Consider the following 23966-nt stretch of genomic DNA (forward strand, 5'->3'; position numbering starts at 1 on the left):
GGAGGGGGAATAATCACTTCCAAATGAATTAGCTCACTTTATGGGCTTAGTAAATTCAGGATAATGAATATAACTTATCTTTCTGTATTATATAGTTCGTTCCTCTTAGGAGGCAGAAGTAGTGTCTAGGTGCTGTGGCAGATTTGAGTCTAATCCTTTCCACTTATGTGTAACCGAGAAATATTTGGGCCTCAGTTTTCTCATTAGCATAATAATTACTCTAAGATGATAGGATTTTAAGTTTGGATGTAATCTTCATCACAATCTGGGCCAACCCTCTTATTTTACTGGTGAGAAAGAAACCTAGAGAAGTTAAATAATACTGTCTCACATCTTCTTTAGGGGAAAACTAGGTTTGAATCTAGGTCTTTTGGGGCTCTTTTTACCACCTTATATTACTTCTCTCCTCTCCCTTAGCAGATGAAATATGATAACATATCTAAAAGGCTTTGTAAACTATAGAACATTATGCTCATGTAAACTTTTATTATCTTCATTATTTATTTGTTTGAGTTTTGGTCTGGGTATATTATATACTCAAGGAAACTCCTTTTATCAATACAGGTAAGCCCTTATTATGTAATTTATAGCCTTAGAAAGTTGCCTGGAACACTGAGAGTCTAATGCTTTGCCCAAGGTGATACAACTATTGTGTGGCTGAAGCAGTTCTTCCTGCCCCTGAGGTCGGCAGGGCGGCACTATGACCACTGCCTCATTTACATATTGGTTATAATTGTACAATGCTAATGCTTTAGAATGATGGGGAGGGGAGGCTAAGTCTACTGACCTATTGTGCAAATCTGAGGTGTTACTAATCTCTAATAATAGTAGAAGTGATATAGCTAATGTTTGCAAAGGGCTTTGTATATGCTTGATCTCTGATAACAATTCAAGGTTCGTTTCTTTAAAAAAATGTGTTTTATCATTTTGCCTTTTTCTACTAAAAGTGGTATGGGGAGGAGGGGGGAATCTGGTCAATTTTAAGTTTTTTTTAAGTAAATAAGGATAGAAAATTTATAAATAATTGCTAGCATTTCTATATGGCCATAAGGTTTATAAAATACTTTATAGATAAATGTTAGCTATGGTTATTAAGTTACTTCATTTGATCCTTGACACCCCTATGAGATAGGTGCTATTATTATTCTCATTTTGTAAATGAGGAAACTGAGGTTGATGAAGTTTAAGTGCTTGCTTAGGATCATACAGCCAGTATGTGTTTGAAGAAGTATTTGAATTTGGGTCTCTCTGACTCTAGGTTTAATGCTGTCCCCACCAGGCCACCTAAAGATGGTATTTTGAAGCATTAAAAGTTAATATACTGAGGTGGCCAGGTGGCTCAGCGAGTAAGAACACCGGCTCCAGTGTCGGTATGACCTGGGGATCGAATCCCAGGCTCAGACACTTAGCACTCACCCCGAAACACCTGGCCATGTAACCTTGAGCAAGTTACTTAACCCGAATTGCTTTAAAAAAATAAAAATAAATAAAATAAAATAAAAGTTACTATACTGATAATATGTTTTTGAAGTTGCATTCCTAATGACTAATGCATCACATATACATAAGTCCCTGAATTATCTGTGTGATTTAAATGTTTAATAAGAGTTATTGTAGTTAATTGGCTACGTGATAATGAGTGTGTGTTTGACTGATTGCTGGCATTTGGCTTTAAGTTCTAGGTACAGAAAATTAAGAAGGTATTTAAAATATAAAGCCCCTTTTGTTTTAATTGAAAGTTTAAGATTACTGACTTAATTACAGTGATGGCAATGGAGGGTATTGACAGATCAAAGATCAAAGGGGCTTTCTAAGGAGCTGGATCAATCCCATGGATGATGGCAAAGGAAGCTCTTCGTTGCCCTGGCATTAGACATAGCCTTGAGGCTTGCAGCCTTTGCAGCCAACCTGACTTCCCCTGCCCTCCACTCTTCATTCCTGGTCCAACATGGTTGAGACCTCAGAATAAAGATGACAGATGTAATAATAGATTGTGCCCTACATACATTGCCCTTACGTATACACAGTCCTTCTTCCTCCCTTCTCTCCCATTACATAATATTCAGGAGAGAAAAGTTGCACATGGCTACTTTGTATAGAGGGATTTATGTGGTAACTTCCTAAACTAGTTATTTTAACCTTTTTTTGTGTGTCATGAACCCCTTCTCAAGATAACATTCTTAAATGCAGGCAAGCAGCTAGCATGTATTAAGCCCTTACAGTATGCCAGACCCTGGGCTAATTATTGGGGTTACAAAGAAGGACAAAAACAGTCCCTGCTTTGAAGGAGTGCACAATGTAGTGGGGAGACAGCATGCCATCAGGGATACCCAGACAGGATATGTATGGGGCAAATGGGGCAGATTGTCTCCGAAGGAAAAACCTAAGATTAAGGAGGACTGGGAAAGGGGTTGGTTTGTTTTGGCAGAAGGTAGGGCTTTAACTGAGACTGGAAGGAAATGAGGAGGCAGATAATTCCAGGCATGGGACACAACCAGTGATGAAGTGTAAATCGGGGGGTGGAGTACAGCAAAGAGGTCAGTGTTACTGGAACGCAGAATAAGGAAGGATGTAAGGTATAAGAAGACTGGAAGAGTAAGGGGGCAGGTTATGAAAAGTTTTAAAGTATAATATATAAGATTATCAAGGAAATCAATTGTTTTGAAATGTAGTTAGCTATATCTATATCTATCTAGTATACACACACACACACATCTTCCTTCCTTCTTCCTTCCCTCCCCTTCCCTCCCCTCCCTTCCCCTCCTAGGTTAAGAACCACTGACCTAAGGTGTTTTTTGAAGGATTGAAATAGGCTGTACCTGCCACCAGCTCAAATAGCAATGTCTCTGCCTTTCCATAGCTGGACTTCATGAGTTTCTGGGGTCAGAAAAATGGATCATTTTGTGACCAGTGTTCTGATGATGATCCTCTCCCCACTTAGCTAGGCTGGTGTAGCAGCTCATCACTGAGGCTTTCTAGCTGCATTGAACTTCCCAGAACTGGCCCCCACTGGTGTAACCTTTTAGAAAAACCAGGGGTCACTACCATACCAGCGTGAATCATCAGAGTCGGATTTTATTAAAGGGGTTTCTAAATCATGGGATCAAAAATGAATTTTTCTATCTCTTTTTCAAACAGGTACTGTCTACCTTTACTGATAAAGAATTATTAGCATACGCAAAAGCTGGAGCAGTAGCTGAAGAGGTCCTAGCAGCAATTAGAACTGTAATTGCTTTTGGAGGACAAGAGAAAGAGCTGGAAAGGTTGGTTTCTCTCTCTCTCTCTCTCTCTCTCTCTCTCTCTCTCTCTCTCTCTCTGTCTCTGTCTCTCTCACTCTCCTCCCTCTCTCTCCCTCCCCCCCTCAGCTCTCTCTCCCTCCCTCTGTCTCTCTCTCCGCGCTCTCTCTCTCCCTCTCTCTCTCTCAAAACTGATTGAAAAAATGTTGTACTTTTAAAGATTTCCCTGTATGCCTTCTTTTATTATATTACATATAAAGAAAATACTCCTGTGATGGTTGATATTATTTTTGTTGTTCAGTCGTGTTCCACTCTTCGTGACCCCATTTGGAGTTTTCTTGGCAAAGATACTGAAGTGGTTTTGCCATTTTCTTCTCCAGCTCATTTTACAGATGAGGAAACTCAGGCAAATAGTGTTAAGTGACTTTTCCAGGGTCACACAGCTAGTAAGTGTCTGAGGCCAGTTTTGAACCCAGGCCTTTGTGACCCCAGGCCCTGCACTGGTGTATGAAATATGATATGTTAGAGTTGGTCTTCCAATAGATGCTTAGTATTCAAAGGTAGTCATCATTTGCATTATGCATAAATGTATTATGACTGACACGTCTCTGATCAGTTTGAACAGTTTATCACACAGATGGTTTGCATGCAAAATAATTTTCCTTCTAGCCTGAGCCAGTCACTATTAGGATAGTAAATCTACAGGGGGAAAAGCCCATCCATAATGTGCTCCATAATATTTTAAATGATTTGCTGTTTAGAGTTATTAACATCCTTTTTTCTTTCTGTTGTGGGACAGACAAAAGTTGACTGGTAGCTTGAAATTTGAAATAATAGCTCCAATGTGTTCTGAAGACAAAAGAATGTGTTTAATTTTGAAGCATATTAATGAATAAATGACCTTGATTATCTGCCACTGAGTATAAGAATGAAATTAGTTTTCAAACGTCTTAAAGACAGAGAACCCAAGAACACCTTGCTTTCTGAAAAGCAAGTCAAATCAGTCTGATTTTTCATGACTAAGAAACAGTCTGTTAGCTTAAGGGGAACTAATAATTTTGCATTATGCTATTAAAGCCCTTAATTTTATTCCAGGTGGTCTCCCAAGCAAATTTAAGACTTGTAGCTGAAATACCAAAAGTATTTCATATGTATACAGCAGGATATGTATGGGGTAAATGGAGAAGATAATCTTACCAGATGAGTGGTAGTATTGATTAAAAAAACATTCATTCAGCCTGGCATAGGTTTAGGGCTATCTCAGAGGAGAACTGGACTTTGCCTATTAGTCTGGACAGTGACCTCCACTTTTTATGCTTTTCCAGCGGAGAAAATAATCTTTTTTTCTTACTTAAGAAATTTCATGGAGTTTCTCTCTTGGAACTCTGCCTAGTGACTTGGTAGCATTGGGGGCTGACCAGTCTGCTTTGCTGTAAATAGTCAGACCCAAAGGGAGATAATGGGCTGCTCCAGGGACCATTTGTTCTTAAATATTTTTGACAGGGAACTCAGTAGGATTTGCTCATACGGTGAATGAATGCAGGCAGCAGTGGCTAGCACCCTGAAGAAAACATTAAAAGTTTAAAATTCTTTGGTACATTGGAGGTGTCATTATACAAGCTTAACTTTGTTGAGGTTTTTTTCCCCAAAACAAGGGTAGCATAGTAGTATATTTAGGAAGGAAAAACAAACCACCTAAATCCAAGATGGGAAAGAATGACTGTTGCTAAAGATTACTTTTAAAATATTTTTAAAATTATTGTTACTGAAAAAAATTTAAACAATTAAAAAAAGCCCCAAAGGATTAAGATCTTGGTTGTACTCTTGTTAGTTTCACCGTCTTGGGAAAGTCATTCCACTTCCTGCCTTCCCACTCTACCAAGTGTGAAGAATACTGTAGGGAGAACACCACTCAACACCATATGTCTCTTAGAGTTGATTTGAGAACCTTTTGAGAGGTCCCATATGTAGTGCCTTACAAACTTAAAGACTTTTTCAAATGTGAGCTGTGAATATGGGAAAGATCTGTGATTTTTGTCATAATAGGTCATGCCTGTGTAGGAGCTTCTCCCCAAATAGAGATCATGATACCCTATGACTTAGCAGGTGAGTCTTAGGGAGATACCTAACACAGAAGTCGTTCCACTGATTTGCCCAAGGTCACATAGCTAATAAATGTTGAAGGCAAGATGTGAATTTAGGTTGTCTTGATTCTGAACCAAGCATTCTGTCCGCTTTACTACACACCTTCTGAGTTATTATAATTGCTGTTTAACATAAAACAGAAAATAGTTCTTTTTATAATCACCTTTTTCTTCTCTACCCCCCTTTCACTTATCAATTTTTCCTGGAATCTAAATTATATTCTTTCTCATTGTTGATTTGTCTTGTGTGTAATGTTTTCTTCTGACTGCTTGGGACAGCATGATGTCAATGAAATGGCTTCCACCAGCATTAGCCTGGGTAAGCAATAACATGAAATACCTGAGATTATAGGTGTGAGCTTCAGCTTTGAGTTTTGTTTTTCAATCATTAGGATGGATAATATGCCTAGTAATGGCTGCCTCTAAGTACAAGATTGGGTAATGAATAACCTGCTAGAAGGTACTAACATTTTCAAGTCCATGAATAAAATATAATCTTTCTGACATCCAAGATTTTTTCTAAGAATGTGGAGATTTCTGAATTTATTTGGGAAAATGTGTTTTGTCCTTTTAAAAACAATTATAGGATCATAAAATTTAGAGGTGGAAGGAACCTTTAGTAGACCATCTATTCTGGTGGTTTTTAAACTTTTTGACCTCAGAACTCCTTTATATTAGAACCCAAATAGCTTTTGTTTATGTGGATCATATCTATCAATATTTACCATATTTGAGATCAAAACTGATAAATTTTTAAAATTTATATTAGTAATTCTTTTTAAAGAAATAATAATAAACTCATTACATGTTAATATAAATAACATTTTAGTGGAAAATAACTATATTTTCCAAAACAAAAGAGAAGAGGGGGTTGTTTTTGCCTGTTTTTGAAAATCTCTTTAATGTATAGCTCAATAGAAGGTGGCTGGATTCTCATTTCTGCTTTTGCATTTGATCTGTCATTATGTTGATATGCTGTTTTGGTTGAAGTATATAAAAAAGATCCAACCCCATACAGATGTGTAGTTGGTAAAGGGAGGAGTATTTTTATAAGCAAATAATGCCTTAGTATTGTTATGGAAGTACTTTTGGTCTTAAGGATGTGCCGAAAGAGTCCTGAGGACCCCAAAGGGGTCTTAGGGGTCTGAGTGCCATCACTCTAATTCAGTCTTTTCATTTTACAGATGAAGAAACTAAGTTCCAAAGAGTTTAGCTGTCAGCATTTGAACTAAGAGGCTCAGACTCCAAATACAGTGAACTTTCCACTCAGTACATGCTGGCTCTTTATTTTGGGAAGTTTCCTCAAATGACAGGGCAATTGTATTCATTTTATTTACCATCTTTTGCTGCATGGTCTTGAAACTGCCAGTTTTGGCATTGGGGGTGGAGGGCAGGCTTGGGATTGGATGGGATAAATAGTTACTAGAGTAGATAAATTTGCCCACAAACAGATCCAATAAGGAAGCTGACAAACCCAGCTGAGAAAGATAACAGGACTAAAACTGAGGAGAGAAAGTCACTGAGTGGGTTTTAATTTTGGCTGATCTTCATGAGGGCTTATATAGCCCGAGCCTCAGTTATCAAAACATTTGTTTTAATGTAATTCGTATTTGTTATAATGTAGAACCACAAGTAGAAAGAACACAAAGATTTCTAGTGACATAGGAATTGTTTTTGTATATAAATGATGTTTTATAAGCTCAGATACTTATTAGCTCTGTGGTACGTGGGAAGTTACTTAACCTCTTTCAGCCTCGGTTTCTTCATCTGTAAAAAGGAACTCATAATAGCAGCTACCTCCCAGGGCTGTTTCAAGGATAAAATAATATTTATAAAGCACTTTGTAAACCTTAAAGTGCTATACAAATATCAGATATTATTAATATGAAAGGATTTTGTTTAGTTCTTAAATCCAATCACAAATTGTATAGATAAATATTTTAATTCTGCAGATATGTAGTTCTTATGTAAATATATATTTCAGTTCTTCAGTCATGTTGTGACTGTGACCCAATTTAGGGTTATCTTGGCAAAGATACTGGAATAGTTTGCCATTCCCTTCTCCAGCTCATTTTATGAATGAGGAAACTGAGGGAAACAGGTTTAAGTGACTTGCCCAGGGTTACACAGCTAGTAAGTATCTGAGACCAGAAGAGTACTATTTTGACAGAATTAATCTTAGAAAGTTACAAGGGCAAATTAATTTTATTTGACATGAATGGGAAAGAAAGAGGCTGTTAAATGAAGCTGAAAAGAAAGAATATAATATAGCACATATAAAAATCAAGAAGATCATGAATGGACATTTGGTATAAACTGTCAAATGTTTCTAAAAAATCCATTTGACTGCACATTGTGATGTGTGTAAAGCCAAGCACTAACAGCTTTCCAGAGGACTGCTGCTGTGAATAGCTTTTAAGATTCTGATTACACAGTATAGTAAACTCTCTATTTATTCAACAATAAATCCTTAATTCAATCACCCTTAAGGAGGCAAGCCCCTTAATTGACAGAAAGTACAAAGGTCAAAGTCCTCCACCCATGGGGTGCAATCAAGTTATCATCAGTAACCACTCAGCACCCTCTTAAGGACTAGTGGAAAGTACAAAGGTGATCATCCACCCCTAAATCACAATTAAGTTACAATATCACCAGTCACTGTACCCTCTTAAGGGGTAGTGGAAAGTAAAAAGGTCATCCACCCCTAGGTCACAAGTAAGTTACAGTGTAATCTGTCAGCATTGAATACTCAAGGAGAGGTCTTTTCATCTTGACTCGAGGCAGGCTCTCAGCTTCCATGGTTCCTCTTCCATGGTCCCAGCTCCTGCCTGAATCAAACAAATTGTCTCCTAGGTTCAAAGGCAGACAGCTCCCACTTCCTTGTCTAGTTCCCATTCCATTGAAACTCACAGTGTCCAGTCCATCTCAAGTCATTCACAGTTTCTGTTCCTAGGAAGGCAAGGCTTAACAAAGGCACAATAACATTCACACACATTGCTGGCACCCTTACCAAAAGCACTTTCTGCCTGTGCAATCAACATAGACCCAAAACAGACACAGTATGGACACCATAGTCATGCTTCCTCTGGCAGCTCTGTCTGGCCCTTGGGAGTCTTTGGCAAGTCCAGCTGGTTCTCGGAAGTTCTCAGCAGAAGTTTTGGCTGGCTCTCAGAAGAAGCTCTGCCACCATAAGCTCTGTTCTCAAAATCACTTTCTGGTCTCTCCTCCTCAGCCTCCACATGGCTTGCTCCAAGAAGTTCTGTCTCAGTTCTTATTTCTCTCTCAATTCTCAGTTCAGTCCTTAGTCCAGAAGTAGCAGTCCAGCCTCCTGAGAGAAATTCTGGCCTCTCTCAGCTTGGGCTTTTCCTTATATAAGGTATTAACTCCTCCCTGTTTTGCCCCTTCCTGTTACAACAGGATGTTCCTCCCACTGTGGGATTCACAAGTTCTGGATCATAATACTTGGTACAGTCACACTTGAAACAAGGTGCTAAGTGCTTGCCAATACAAGGGGATCTTCAGATTACATTACTATTACAATGAGCTTTAATACTCTCCACATTTAGATCTCATGGGTGTTTTCTGCTTGGTACTTTCAAGTCAAAGTGAATCTATGGTGTTCTTTTAAAATTAAGAATAAAAAAGTTCCAGAAGTTATATCCCTTGACATCAGGAATCATAGGCAAAATTTTTTAGTTATCAAGATGTTGGATCAATGGGGAATGTTTGAATGGCATTATGCCTATTTAGGACATCCCTGATCTTGCACTGACTATTGTTGTTCACGAGGGTGTATATATTTTCCAATTGCTCTTGTCTTTCGAAGGTACAACAAAAATTTAGAAGAAGCTAAAAATCTTGGGATAAAGAAAGCTATTACGGCCAACGTTTCAATGGGAATTGCCTTCCTGCTGATATATGCCTCATATTCACTGGCATTCTGGTATGGGACCACTTTGATCATCTCTGGAGAATACTCTATTGGAGAAGTACTCACTGTAAGTGTTTGCTTAGAATTTTCTCAAGAAATTATTAGGGGGTTTGTTTTGCTTTGACAAGATCTGTGTGTAGGGGTGGCTAGGTGGTACAGTGAATAGAGCACCGGCCCTGGAGTCAAGAGGACCTGAGTTCAAACCTGGCCTCAGACACTTGACACATTTACTAGCCATGTGACTTTGGGCAAGTCACTTAACCCCAATTGCCCTCCAAAAAGCAAAATAAAAGATCTGTGTCTAGTAGGACAAAGGAATAATATAATACCTGTTAAAAGTAGAAATATATAGATACTAGATTAGAAAAACAATGAAGGAATTAACTGCATTATGGAGCTAAACAGCATTAGCCCAGGGACTAAAGGTCTGGGGTTCAAATTCTGCCTTTGAAGCTTACCATCTATGTGAATTTGTCCAAGTCATTGAAATCTCTTTGGACCCCCACTGGTTCATAGATAAAATGAGGGTGGACTATATAAGCTCCTGAGAACCCTTCCACCTCAAAAGCTCTAATCCTCTGAAAATATAATCTATGATCTCTATCTTTCAGTAGATTGCTTAAATAAATTAATCCTCTAAAAAAGATTTTTTAAGTTAAATTTTATTTTTTAAACAAACAATTGTTCATTTTCTCTCCCTCCCAACTGGCCCTATTAGGTAAAAGAAACCCCTTGAAACAAATATGCATTGTTAAGCAAAACAAATTCCTACATTGGCTATGTCCAAAAATAAGGTTAAAAATTTTTTAAGCCTAATAAGAAACTCAGTAAATAGATGGAATATTACAAAATACAGAAACCAATTAACTTTTAACTACTTACATTATGGTACATTTTATGTCCTAAAACCTAAAATCAACAATGACATCTCTTGTTTGTCCTCTTCCAATCTCTGTTCCTTCTGTGTACTTAGCAGATGTTTTTCTTTCTTTTTCTGCTGCTTATCAGTCGTAATGAAAGTTTGTAGTCTTTTTTTGCTTTAACCTTCTTTGTTCTGCATAATTTCATACCCGTCTGTCTTTGATTCTGTGTAATTTTCATGTTGGTCACCTTTGATGGCATTAATATTTCATTCACTCATTCTACGGCTTCTTAGGCATTTTCTGTTCCTCAGATATGGCTAGGTCTTTGTTGTTACAAGTAAAGCAAGGAATATTTTTTAAACCCCTCTTTTTTTTTCCTTTTAATGACATCCTTAAGCCATAGCCCTAGTGTCCATTTCTTGATTGATTTTTCACGTCATATGACTAGAGCCAACATTTTAAAAACTACACAAAGTTGCCTAGATAAGTTTTAACAAACATTTGTCCAAGATTTAAATAGAAATGGCTACCAGAGGTTTTTATTTTTCTTTTCTTCAATGTGATCTCATAAAGAGCTTTTTAAAGGAAACTTAGAGATCATTTAGTCCAACTGCCTAATCTCATTTTTACAGATGAAGAAATTGAGGCCCAAACAGGTAAAGTGATTTAGCCAAGGAGACACAGTTAGATGTGCAGTGTTTTCCCTACACTTGTTTCCCTCATGTCCTAGCTGCTCCTTGCCCATTTTCAGAGTAGATGGTGCATATTCCTGACAAAAGCTTTCTAAAGAAAGATGCAGCTTACTTGGCTTACCTCAGGAAATCTTTCAGAAATTGCTATAACACGTGTGCATCCAGGGAAAGAACTAGAAAGAACTGAGTTTATATCCAGATGGAAACAAAATACCTGATCTTTTTCCTTTTCTTGTTTGGTTTTATGTCCTCTTTACCATTTTTCATTCCATCTGATACAATCCGTCTTCATAACCTGACTAATGTATAATGTGAAAGTATTTACAGATCCTATACTTAACTATATGCCACCTTGAGGGGGAGGGGAGGGAAGGGGACAAAATGTGAAACTCAAGGAATTGTGGAATTGAATCCTATAAACTAAAAGTAAACAAACAATTAAAAAAAAAGAAATTGCTATAACAGTTGTCTGCTGATCTTTTTTTTTAAGAATATGATATATTTTTTATTTTAAACTTAAATACTAAAATTACATAATAAAAAGAAAAAGAAACAAATGATGCACTTGAATATTGAAACTTAAATTCAAAGTAAGAAAAGAAAAAATATTATCATGTGCACAACAGAATGTAAAACAGTATTCAAAATATATAAGAATAAGTTGCCATTTCAAGAAAGCCTATTTAATAAATACTACACATTTTGTTCGGAGCTGTCCATCTTTTCTTTGCTTCCTTTTAAGTTTTCTTTTGTTCTCTGCTGTGTACTTTTTACTTTCTTTTTTTCCCCCTTCCTCCCTCCCCCCTCCCTAGAAGGCTACAGTTAATCCAGGATATATGTGTGTGTGCACATACATATGTACACATACATATATATGCATATACACATAAAAACATACCAATATATACACTCACAAAGATATATATGTACACATGCATACATATGCATGCATGTGTTTAGATACCTGTAATCATACTCATATGTAGAATCATATATTCATATGTGTCTGTTTCTCTAAGGGTAGATAACCTCTTCCCTCTTAAGTCCGTGTCTTTCAGTATTTTCTTAAGTCCATCAATTCAGCATTTCCTACACTACAACAACATTTCAACCTTATACTGTCTAGTTATTTTAATAGTCTAAAACAATATTGATTAATATGACTGACATATAGTGTAGCTTCCCTATTTTTCCCTTTTGACTAAATATTTTGGCTTTAATTTTGTCTGAGATTATGATTGCTACCCTGCTTTTTTCCCTAATAAATTCTACTTCTGATCTATATTTTATATTTGTGTGTATCTCTAATTTCCTATCCCTTCTGACTCCTCTACTTTACTTCTCCCCAATACTTTGCCCTCTGTTACTTAAACTACCCCCTCCCCCATGGTCCCTCCCTTATCTTTTCATTCCCATTAATCTAAGCACCCTTCTATACTCCCCTTATCCTTTTTCTTCACCCTCCCCCCTGAAAATACCTCCCTTATACTCTCTTCCCTCCCTATCCCCTCAACCTTTTATTTCTTTCTAAAAAGAAGACTTTCATACCCTCCTAGATATATATGTATTGTTCCCTCTTAAACCAATTCGCAACAAAAGCAGGGCTCCAGAACTACCAGCCCTCCTTCCCTATCTAATTCCTCTGTGTCAGTTCTTCCTCTCACACCTCATTTATATAAGACAACTACTCTTTTTCCTTTTTCCTTAACAGTTTTACTTTTTAGAATCCTGTCATACTCAGGTCTACCCCAATATTTCTTTCAAACTACCCAATTACTAATAACAATCTGAGACATGTTTTACATTTCCTCATATAAAAAATAAACAATCTGTCCTTATTGAATCCCTTGTAATTAGTCTTTATATTCCTGTTGGATATATGTTGAATTTTCTATTAAGTTCAGTTTTTTTTCTCTTAACAAAATCCTGAAAGTCTGACAATTCATTAAATATCCTTTTTTTTTCATTCAGGATTATGCTTAACTTTTAGGGGTATAATATTTTTGGCCATATCCCCAGTTCTTTTGCTCTCCAATATATGGTTTTGTAAGATCTTCAGTCTGTTAGTATCACCACTACTAGGTCTTGTATTATTCTAATTGTGGCTCTACCATATTTAAATTTTTTTCTTGTTGCTTGTAATATTTTCTCCTTGAGCTGGGGGTTTCAGAATTTGACTATGATATTCCTGTAGGTTTTTCTCATAGGATCTCTTTCATGTGGTGATCAGTGGATTTTTTTCTATTTCTACTTTCCCCTTTTGTTCTAATGCTTTAGGACAATTTTCTTTGACTACTTCTTGTACTATTGTATTAAGATATTTTTTTTTTATCATAGCTTTCAGGTAGTCCAATTATTCTTATGTTTTCTCTTCTTGATCTGTTCTCCAGATCAGTTGTTTTTCTTATTAGGTGTTTCATATTCTCTTCTATTTTTTGTCATTCTTTATGTTTTGTTATTATTATTTCTTGGTCTCTTAAACTTCACTGGCTTCCCCTTGCCCAATTTTAATTTTCAAGGAGTCATTTTTTCCCTTAAGATTCTGAATCTCCTTTTCTAATTGGTTGAGTTTCTTTTCATAATCTTCTTATTTTTATTGAATTGTTTTAATTTTTATTCATTTATTCATTCACTCATTTATTCATTCATTCATTTATTTATTTGTTTGTTTGTTTGTTTATTTATTTTTAAAGCAATTGGGGTTAAGTAACTTGCCCAAGGTTACTTGGCCAGTTTTTGTGTGGGTGTGTGGGTGTTAAGTATCTGAGGCTGGAACTGATCCCGGCTCCTCCTGACTCCAGGGCCTGGTGCTCTTACTCACTGCAGCTCCTCCCGACTCCAGGGCCTGGTGCTCTTACTCACTGTGCCACCTACCCACCCCAGAATTGTTTTTATTTTTAAACATTTTTTTTTCTCAATTGCTCTCACTTGGTTTTTAAAGCCTTTTTAAAATTCTTCTGTAAATTCTTTTTGGATGGGCAACCATTTGGCATTAACATTTGGGGTAGGAGAGTCTTTTTTTTTTTTGCTTCACTTTCCTTCTCTGAAGATGAACTCTGTCTTCTCCATTCTCATAATAACTTTCTATGGTTGTATTTGTTTTTCTTTGCCTGTTTATTTTGTATTTTTATTTGTAGCAGCTTATTTTTTTGTAATCACCTCTAGTCCTGGACCATGGGGGAATTGTGCCTCCTTCAGTTATCCCCTCTGACCTGGAACTGAAAACAGGAATTCTGGCTTTCTGTAAGCACCCACAGTGCAGGACCAGCAGTATCCCTGCCCCACTGCTTTTGCACTCACAGGACTGTGGTACTTCCTTCTCACCTAGGGCCAAGTCTTTATAGCACAGCTGGGCCTGACATCCCATATCACCAGAGATTTCCTCAATCTTCCACTGATCAGATGCCTGACTTCCCATATTGTCTGGAGGTGAAAATTCTTGTGACTGAGGCCAAGGCACCTCCCAATGCAGCTAAACCCAGGGCTAATACTTGACCTTTCAGTGGAACTAGCCTGGAGGTGTTTACTCATCTCAGGGACCAAACCTCATACTGGGATTTTTCTGCAGATCTTCTCTGATTGTCCAGGAGGACCATTGTTTTGTCCCAACTCTTGTTTATTTTTGCCACTCTATGTTCCCCCCAAGGCACTATTTTATCTTGTTTGTTTGGGAAATCAGGAAAGCCTGGAATTTTCTGACCTACTCCACCATCTTCCCAGAATCCTCTTGACCTGTTTGCTGACCTTAAAACCAGTGGGAAATCAGTATTTTTATGTAAGACATGCTCTGGGTCTCACTCATAAAATAAGAATGTCAGACTAGCTGATTTCTGTCATTCCTTCCACTTCTAAAGCATCATTTTGAATTGAGCCAAGGACAAAATCTAGCCTGTAAAAATAGCTCACACTGTAGATGATTTATGTTTCCATTTAGGGCATCTTTTCCCTTAATTGTCTGAATCTGAGGCAAAAATTAATGAATACAGTAATGGGAAGTATCTCTTAGTCATTTCTAAACATGTTAGAAAGTGAAGGATTGCCTTTTGGGGAAGGTCAAAGTGTTTAATTGATGTCTTTTTGGAGTATGGTTTTAAAAAAAGGGAAATAATCTTCCAGGGTATTTTTAAATTTGTTTTGGGAGAACTTAATTTAAAATGATCCCTTACATTCTGGTCACAATTTATACTCTAATGTGTTTATAAGAAATGTAAATTGTTTTAGTTTTATTTATTGTACAGATCCTGACTGTTTTAAGGTTGGAAAAGGACTGAGGACCATAGTAACAGTGAGGGGTAGGGGTTGAATCCAAATGATATATTTTTTTAAATTACTTCAGAACTGTCTCTCCAGTGCTGTCAATTAACTAGAATTCCATCCATCTGAAAACCAGTTAACTCCACTATAGTTAATGCTTTTAGTTGAAAATCAGGGTCCAAACAATGCTCATGACTTGGACTTTCTCTATTGAGAAATAGGGGTATAGGCTTATCATTTGAATTATAGTTCACAAACATATACTAAGTATCAACACTGTGCAAGGTACTGTGTTAAGTAAATTTTATACCTAACTCCTGTATCTCCCCATCCTTGTTGTTGCCATCAGTTGTTTTTCAGCTTATCCTACCAAATTCTTCAAAGATTTCAGTACCTAAATTATGATCTTTCCCTCTATACCATTACTTTCCTTGTGGTCCTGAATATTTATATTGATAATGCCTTGTATAATCTGACCTCCCAGCCTCCTCAACTAGTCATCTTCTTCTCCTTCTTCTCCTTCTCCTCCTTCTCCTTCTCCTCCTTCTCCTCCTTCTCCTCCTTCTCCTCCTTCTCCTCCTTCTCCTTCTCCTTCTCCTTCTCCTTCTCCTTCTTCTTCTTCTTCTTCTTCTTCTTCTTCTTCTTCTTCTTCTTCTTCTTCTTCTTCTTCTTCTTCTTCTTCTTCTTCATCATCATCTTCTTCTTCATCTTCTTCTTCTTCTTCTTCTTCTTCTTCTTCTTCTTCTTCTTCTTCTTCTTCTTCTTCTTCTTCTTCTTCTTCTTCTTCTTCTTCTTCTTCTTCTTCTTCTTCTTCTTCTTCTCCAGTACTTCATTTCACCCTCATATCAACACACAGGAGGGTCTTCTATAAATTCCTTGGGGATAGGAAGCAATTTTATATCCTCAGCAGATCATGAGGAAAGAATAGCCTTGGGATCAGCTGAATGTCAGGGTGAAAATTAGGCAAGGGGATTCAGCCTTGGACTTATTCTCTAAGGATATAGAAAAATAGGAAATGCCTCACCAACCAACTCATGTTAAGGGGCCCTGGAGGCATCCAAAGTAGTGTTTGGTGGCTCTTGTAGTTCAATAGGCAGTTTCCCCAGAGACAGGCTAACCTAAATTCAGGGTATTCTCTGTGTCTTGTACAGAGTATTTTGTGGGTCTGCATATACTTAAAAGCATGACTCATGAGCTCCTACCAATATATTGACCTTTAATATCCAGAGGACACAATTAGTTCAAAGCAAAGTCATTTAGTGAGAAGAGTAGACATATAAAAGGGTACAAATGTAGGGAACACATATATCTGGGGCTCGCACATTGAAAGGAAACTTAGGTCTTTGTACCTCAAGATCATTCTTTCTGGACATGTTGTCTTTCTGACTGATGCCACCCAAAGGCCCATTGGACTCATGACTTTAAGTGCTTCTCACCACTTCCCAGATTCAACTGAAGTCTTTGGTTTATAGTACTATCTCTAGAATGCTCTTTTATTTTAAAAAGGTACTTAGACGATTTTTTTATATATAATTCTTTTAGACAAGAAGCAACTCTTGTCTCATTTTTAAGATCAACAGCAACCTTAGGAAAAAACCTTTCTCACCTTTCTTTTGTGAGTCAACTTTTCTTTTTGAAGAGTCGTGGCTAGTGGGCATTTATCTCCAGCCAGAGATCCCTTAACCTAAGTGCCATACTTTTTAGGACACAGAACAGGGTGACTCCAGCTGAGTACCCTCAGGCTTAATCTTCAATTAAAACTAAATGCCTTAGTCTCTGGGCCTGAGGTCTCCATGGGCAATCTTACTCTAACTCTTGGTAAGCACCCCCTATGTGTACTCTGAAGTTTGTAAAACCTTGTAGAGGAGTGGTAACTACCAAACACTCTGGGGTTCAGGGTTTTACAGTTTTCTATCTCTAAACTTCTTCTATTTTTGCATGTAGGTGAATGGGTGTGAAGTGAGGAGAAAACTACAATGGTATACCTAAGGCCAGGAGCAAAGTCATTGTGTCCTCTACCTGGTCAGCTAAATCCTAAAACAGTTCTCGAATCACTCTATATCAGTAATCCACAAGGGAGAATTAATTATTCACAAATTTGCAGAAGGAGAGACAAGCCACCTTTTTCTAAGATTTATTACAATTCATTTTGAAATGATAGTAAATACTGTTAAAAATACATACACCCATATTTTGCAGTTAAAAATGTATCATAGGGGCAGTTAGGTGGTGCAGTGGATAGAGCACTGGCCCTGGAGTCAGGAGGACCTGAGTTCAAATCCAGCCTCAAACACTTAACACAAAAACTAGCCGTGTGGCCTTGGGCAAGTCACTTAACCCCAATTGCCCTCCAAAAAAAGCAAAAAACAAAACAAAACAAGAATATGTATTGTAAAAAGACAGCCTGGATATGAAGTTTGTGTAACATTAAACCATAGAACTTTCTGATTATTTTATGTTACCTGTCTGAGAACTTTATCTCATGGAACAGATAACTTTCCAAATTCCATATTGTCAGTAATTAAGGCTTTTACTTTGTTTTGTTTCTCCTGTAACTTTTATCAGTTGTGGTAACTCTTCTTAAATAAATGGCTCCAAGACAATTCTGAAGGACTCTAAAGAAAGAACTGATGGAGTCTTAATGTAGATTGAAGCATACTTTTTCTCTTTTAACTTTATTATTCTTGGTGTTGGGGGGATTTGGTCTGCATTTTCTTTTGCAACATGGCTAACATGGAAATGTTTTGCATTATTACACATGTATAATATATCAAAAAATGGTTACTTTCTGAAGGAGGAGGGAGAGAATATGGAACTCAATATTTTTTTAATGTTTAAAAATTTGTCTTTACATGTAATTGAGAAAAAATAAAAAATAGATGTTTAAAATAAAATAAATGATTATGTAAAAGGAAAGGAAATTGCCCAATAAAAGGCATTAGAGAGCTGGAAAGGACTAAATAACCTCATACAACTTTCTTCCCATTTACCTAGGTCTTCTTTGCTGTGTTAATTGGAGCCTTCAGTATTGGACAGGCATCACCAAGCATTGAAGCTTTTGCTAATGCCAGAGGTGCAGCCTTTGGAATCTTCAGGATAATTGATAATGTAAGCTTCAACTTTCCTCATATGATATGTATATTCATATCCACATACATATACATGCACAATACCAACTTAGAGTATATCTCATACCCTTCTCTTCATCCTTATCTTAAAGTAAACATGTTAATAATATTTCCTTAATATAATCCAATATATGAAAATCCAAATTTGTCGATGTAAAGGTACCAAGGGGCCAAGAAAGAAGATAAATATGCAAAGGATCATAAGTCAAGGGATTTATTACTTACAGGCATGCAAATGTATGTGGTCCCACAGACACACATCAGCAGTGGCTAGGTTTGCAGAATACCCCCAATTTTGAGCCTAGATCTTCTTGGTTTCTACCCTTATTTCTAATTGTTGTTACTGGGCAGATTCACAGGGACTGTGTGGGGGGAGGAATCCCTCGCAGTCAGGGACAATCAGTCAGTGGGTAGTCTGGACTCTATTCCCCTCCCCCAATTACTTTGCATACTTGAATTAGATGAAGTTTGTTAAGCTGATAGTTTGCTATCCTTACATCCTTAACCATAAATGTAGTTGACCAAGCCAAGTTGTTCGATGCATAAGAACTTCACAGTATATTAATAGTTAAACATGCATTTACCTCTGTCAGCTAGGGCTTAGAATTAGACCAATGCTCACAGTATAGTAGAGGTATCCTGCATATATATTGTCAGACATGATTGATGCTATGAGATTAATCATTAGGTTATTTTAAATAGCAAGAATTCATAGTGTAATGAAAATTTGATTCGATTTATAGAACTTAGGGCACAAGCCTGGGCATTTGTTAAGTCTCCTCATTAAATGTTAAGAGTTTTTCTGGTTTCTGACTTCTAGAGAGGACTGTCAGGATTCCAGATTCTTACCAACTTCACCCTTCATACAGCATTGAGTAATCATCTTCTCCATCAATGATGAGAGTCTTATGTAAATACCCAGACTTGAGCCCTGGGTTACATTTTCTTAAAACTCTCTGAGGAATAAATCTTTGTTAATGCCAGTTGTAAATCCTTCAAAAAAGAAGAAAAGATTCCAGTTCTGAATTGGTAGCATCTTAGAGAAAAAAAGTATTAAAATGAAATGGAATCCTGGGTTCTAGTCCCAATTAAGTCACTTACTGGCTTAGGCAGGTCATTTCAACTCCCTGGACCCCAGTTTTCTCATTTGCAGAATTAATGAGTTAAATTAAATTCAATCTAAGCTTCTTTTCTATCATTTTAATTTCTATAAGACTCTGAATTACTTAAGTTTTCTGAGTTTCATCAAATGACCATCTTTTAAAAGCTTTGAGACACTACTGAATGTTAACTCTACATTTGTTTTTTCCTGAGTCCCAAGCACCAAGGCTATTTTATTCTTTCTTGGAATAACTGAGCATATTCTATCTCTTAAAATAAAAAGAGAGGTAGTGTGATATAGTAGATAGAGAACCTCATTATAAGGAAAATCTGGCTTCAAAGCTAACATCTTACACCTGCTGGATGTGTGATCCTGGGCAAGTCACTTAACTTCTTAGTGCATATGCCCACTCCCATACCCAGGCTATTCTCTAAGACTCCAAAGCTATAAAATAGATAGGAGTTCCTGGTACCAGTTAAATTTCAGGTTCATCCAAAGGAGGAAAACAGTTTCAAGTATGTGTTTTTCTTGATTTGGGGTTGTCACTAGTCTAGAAATCTTATCACAGAACCATAAGATTTTCTGTGCAAGAAAGTACTTGAGAGATCATCTAGTCTTACCTCCCAATTTAAAGAAAAAGGAATCCATACTTAAGAGTTCAAATGGTTTACTGGTAGTGATAGGATTAGAACCACTGTCTTGGCTACTCATCCAATCTTCCTTCTCTATTGCTATACTAATTTACTTACATTTTAAGTAGGCATAAGAAGTAGAACAAAATATTCTTGGTATGAATTTTCTCATAAGGTTATAATGGAAGAAATCAATTGGCTATGAGTTACTGTTGTTCAGTTGTGTTCAACTGTTTGTCACCCCATTTGGGGTTTTCTTGGAAAGATACTAGAGTGGTTTGCTATTTCTTTTTCCAGTTCATTTTACAGATCAAGAAACTGAGGTTAAGTGGCTTGCCCAGGGTCACACAGCCCATATGTATCTGAGGCCAGATTTGAACTCATGAAGATGAGTCTTCCTGACTCCAAGCCTGGCATTCTATCTACTGTGCTACCTGGTTGCCCAAGGCTATGAGTTAGATCTGTACTATATACATCAGTACCTCAAGAACCTATGATTTTGTTATTTTGGGAAGAGGTGGAGAGTGGTCAGTGTCACTCCATCCCATATTGCCTTATTTCAATAAACTGACATGAAGCTACCCATAGTCACATGGTTATTTTTCAGCTACAAGTCTATAGCTTTAGTTTCAGGATGCTCTCCAATGACTTTTTTCCTGTTTATCTGTATAGTTAGCCATGGCTTTAAGTGCTTATTCTGTATGGGTTGCCCTGTTCTGAGCAGCTTCCAACTCTTCTTAAGCTATATTAGTAAAAGTGTTTTGCAATTACATGGCATTCAAAAAATAACACATAGGTTGTATATTTTACTTCTTGGAATTTCTTTTGTATTCATTGTTACCAGTGAGATGTGAGCCTGAGTCTTTCTCAGTTTTGAATCCATCACCCTATTATGCAACACTGTGTCTCTCTGTCCTATATGATGACTGTATCTCATAATATTACTAGAATTAACTTGTCCACTCTTATTCCTGGTCCATTAATACGCTGTGCTCAAATTCCATGGGGAGAAAAAAAATCAGTTTGGTAACCTAGGACTATTCTTATTTTTTCATGTTTTATTTTATTTAGAATCCAAATATTGACAGCTATTCAACAAGTGGCCATAAACCAGATAATATTAAAGGAAACTTGGAGTTCAAAAATGTTCAATTCAGTTACCCATCTCGGAAAGAAGTTAAGGTGAGAGACTCAAAAAGCTCAAATAGACCTATAATCTCATCGATGTGCATGTTTCCTCCCGTGACGCAGATTGTCACTCATCAACATCCGCCATGTTTGTCTCTTGCCTATATCCTCCCATAAGTTCACTGAAGCTTTCCTTGATTTCTTCTAATGTGGAGAGGATACCAGTGGACATAGGTTGTTCAGTTGTCATTCTTGTTAATTTGTGACTAGCCCGTCTTCTCTTCCTGTCATACATCACTCTGATAATATCTTTTATTCCTGTTCTTCTTTGGAGTTCTTCATTAGTTATACATTGCTACCTGTACACACCCCATCTTGTGCCTCTCTACTACCTACTCAGAGATACTCATTTTTAGTCTTCAGAGACTGTTGTGTACCACGTCTCACAGCTGAACAACAGTAGTGGGATATTTGTAATAAAAGATAGGCCTTTGTTTCCAGGAGAACCAACTCATGTATAAAAATGGGTACACAAATTAAAATGATGAGTTGTTTTTATGGAGGAAAAATTTCTGTCAGGATCCTGTGTTCATCTGTTTTTGTGTTTTGCTTAGGGACTTCAATAAAAATAAATTCAAATGGCATGTTTAAATTGAAATACAATTTTGAACAGAAAACTACTAAATTTCAATCGCAGGTTTTGTAGGCTCTCTATTTCCGAATTGTATTGATATCAATTGTCTTTTTCTTACCTGTCCATACAGATTCTGAAGGGCCTCAATCTCAAGGTTAACAGTGGACAAACAGTAGCCCTGGTTGGAAACAGTGGCTGTGGCAAAAGTACAACTGTCCAGTTGATACAGAGATTATATGATCCCGCTGAGGGTGTGGTAAGAATCAATGCCACCAGTATTTTTAAAGTGTTTACTGTGTGCTAGGCCGTTGGAGTTTCAAGGATATAGAATGTATGAGATGATCAGGGAAGACTAGCAACTCTGGTTTGAAGGCTTGCCAGGCCCTTTTCAGGGTTGCCTATTCACCTTTGGTGTCCACCTGTTACCCAACACTCACCTGTGACTCCAAGAAGCTGTGGCATGTGCCACACCTGCATCGTTGTAGAACTATCAGCGAGAAGGACAAAACCAGGTTGGGAGTAACCAAGAGATGTCAAGCCTCTCAATGAGTAAAGAGAAAGAGAATGTCTACCCTAAGGCATGGGAAGTCATCCCTCTGACAGAATGGGCGAATGAGAACATTTTTTTCTAAATGTCCATAAATGCTGCCAAAGCAGGTGCTATGAAGCTCTTAGAACTTGGTCAGACATAGAAGATGCCAAGGTCATTCACTGCATCCCAGGCCATCACCAGTCACCTTGACTTTTGTCCTGTCACTGAACTTTGATGACTGGAAGAGAGAGTGAGGCTGACAACTTTGTTCAATTCTGCCTCACTTAAATCCAAGACATCACCCATTGTAAAGTCATTGGTCCTCTTTGAAAATAAAGGATGAGAAACAATAATTCTAGTAGGAGAATATAACATATATGCAAATAAGTTTTTTTAAGGTAATTTGTGGAAGGAGTGAATCAGGAATTGTTCCCTTGTAGGATTTAACGCCTGCTTACACGGAACCTTGAAAAAACAGATAAGCACTCTGACAGATGAGGAGGGAGTATATTCTAGGCAGAGGGGGATGAATAATACAAATGTATAGAGGCAGAATACAGATGGCTAAATTTGGGATACAGTAAGCAGTCCAGTTTTAGCTGGAATGTGGGATGTGAAGAACAACAATGTGAAATATGACTGGAAAGTAAGTTGCAAGTCAGATTATTAAATTTAAAAGTTAGATTGAAGAGTTTTTAGTCCTTTAAGAAAAGGGAGCCACTGAGGATTTTTGAGTGGAATGCCATGATTATAACTACTTTAATTTTTAGCAACTGTACAGAAAACAGATTATAGAATACAGAGGATGGAGACCGGGAGATCAATTAGGAAGCTATCAAAATTTTCTAGACAAGAGGTAATTAAGTCCTTGTCTATGACAGTGGCCAGGTGAAAAGGGGTCAGGCAGATGGCAGAGCAACTACAGTACTAGGTCTGGGATCAGGAAAACTTGAGTTCAAATCCAGCTTTAGACATTTACTAGCAGTGTGATCCTGGGCAAGTAGCTTAACCCTGTCTACCTCAGTTTCGTCATCTATAAAATGAGCTGGAGAAAGAAATGGCAAACCACTGCAATATCATTGCTAAGAAACCCCTAAAGGGGTTATGAAGCATCAGACACAGCTGAAAAAACTGAAAAACAACAAATGCAAGAAGAAAAAAGATGTAGAAGGGACATATTTTCCAACTGTAATAGCAATACTTGGCAATTGGGTATGAGGACTAAGAGAGAAGGCAAGTCAGAGATAACTCTGAGAAAATTTGTCTCGCATCTGAGAACACCTGAGAAAAAGGTGTTCTTCTCAACAAATGACTTTAATTGAACTAAATGATTTAGTGATACAGACCATATTTTGGTACTGGGTTTACATTAATCTTTTTGACTTACATAGAAATGTGAAGGTAGAATGTACCTCTTTTCCAGGTTACCATTGATGGGCAGGATATCCGGACCCTAAATGTAAGGTATCTGAGGGAAATTACTGGAGTTGTGAGTCAAGAGCCAGTACTGTTTGCAACTACAATTGCTGAAAATATTCGCTATGGCCGTGAAGATGTCACAATGGAAGAGATTGAGAAAGCTATCAAGGAAGCCAATGCCTATGACTTTATCATGAAACTTCCTAATGTAAGAAATTTTCCATCCTAGTTGTAGATGAACTCCCCTTCAACATGGGCCACTGAAAGCTAC

At 37.2% G+C, this 23966-nt stretch overlaps 1 protein-coding gene across 2 annotated transcripts in view; it reads left to right on the forward strand.

The window, feature by feature from the left end:
- Nucleotides 1-23966, forward strand: part of ABCB1 (ATP binding cassette subfamily B member 1) — an 86954-nt gene that overhangs the window by 23930 nt on the left and 39058 nt on the right. For both annotated transcript variants that reach the window (XM_069086229.1, XM_069086231.1), the window contains exons 8-13: nt 3139-3263; nt 9207-9378; nt 18115-18228; nt 21054-21164; nt 21875-22000; nt 23700-23903. In XM_069086229.1, coding sequence (XP_068942330.1) covers nt 3139-3263; nt 9207-9378; nt 18115-18228; nt 21054-21164; nt 21875-22000; nt 23700-23903 — 852 coding nt within the window. The remainder of the gene's footprint in view (nt 1-3138; nt 3264-9206; nt 9379-18114; nt 18229-21053; nt 21165-21874; nt 22001-23699; nt 23904-23966) is intronic.

Source organism: Petaurus breviceps, unplaced genomic scaffold (genome assembly GCF_028583685.1).
Source record: "Petaurus breviceps papuanus isolate PSGF00001 unplaced genomic scaffold, PetGlider_PUasm1.0 178, whole genome shotgun sequence".
Classification (NCBI taxonomy): Eukaryota; Metazoa; Chordata; class Mammalia; order Diprotodontia; family Petauridae; genus Petaurus; species Petaurus breviceps.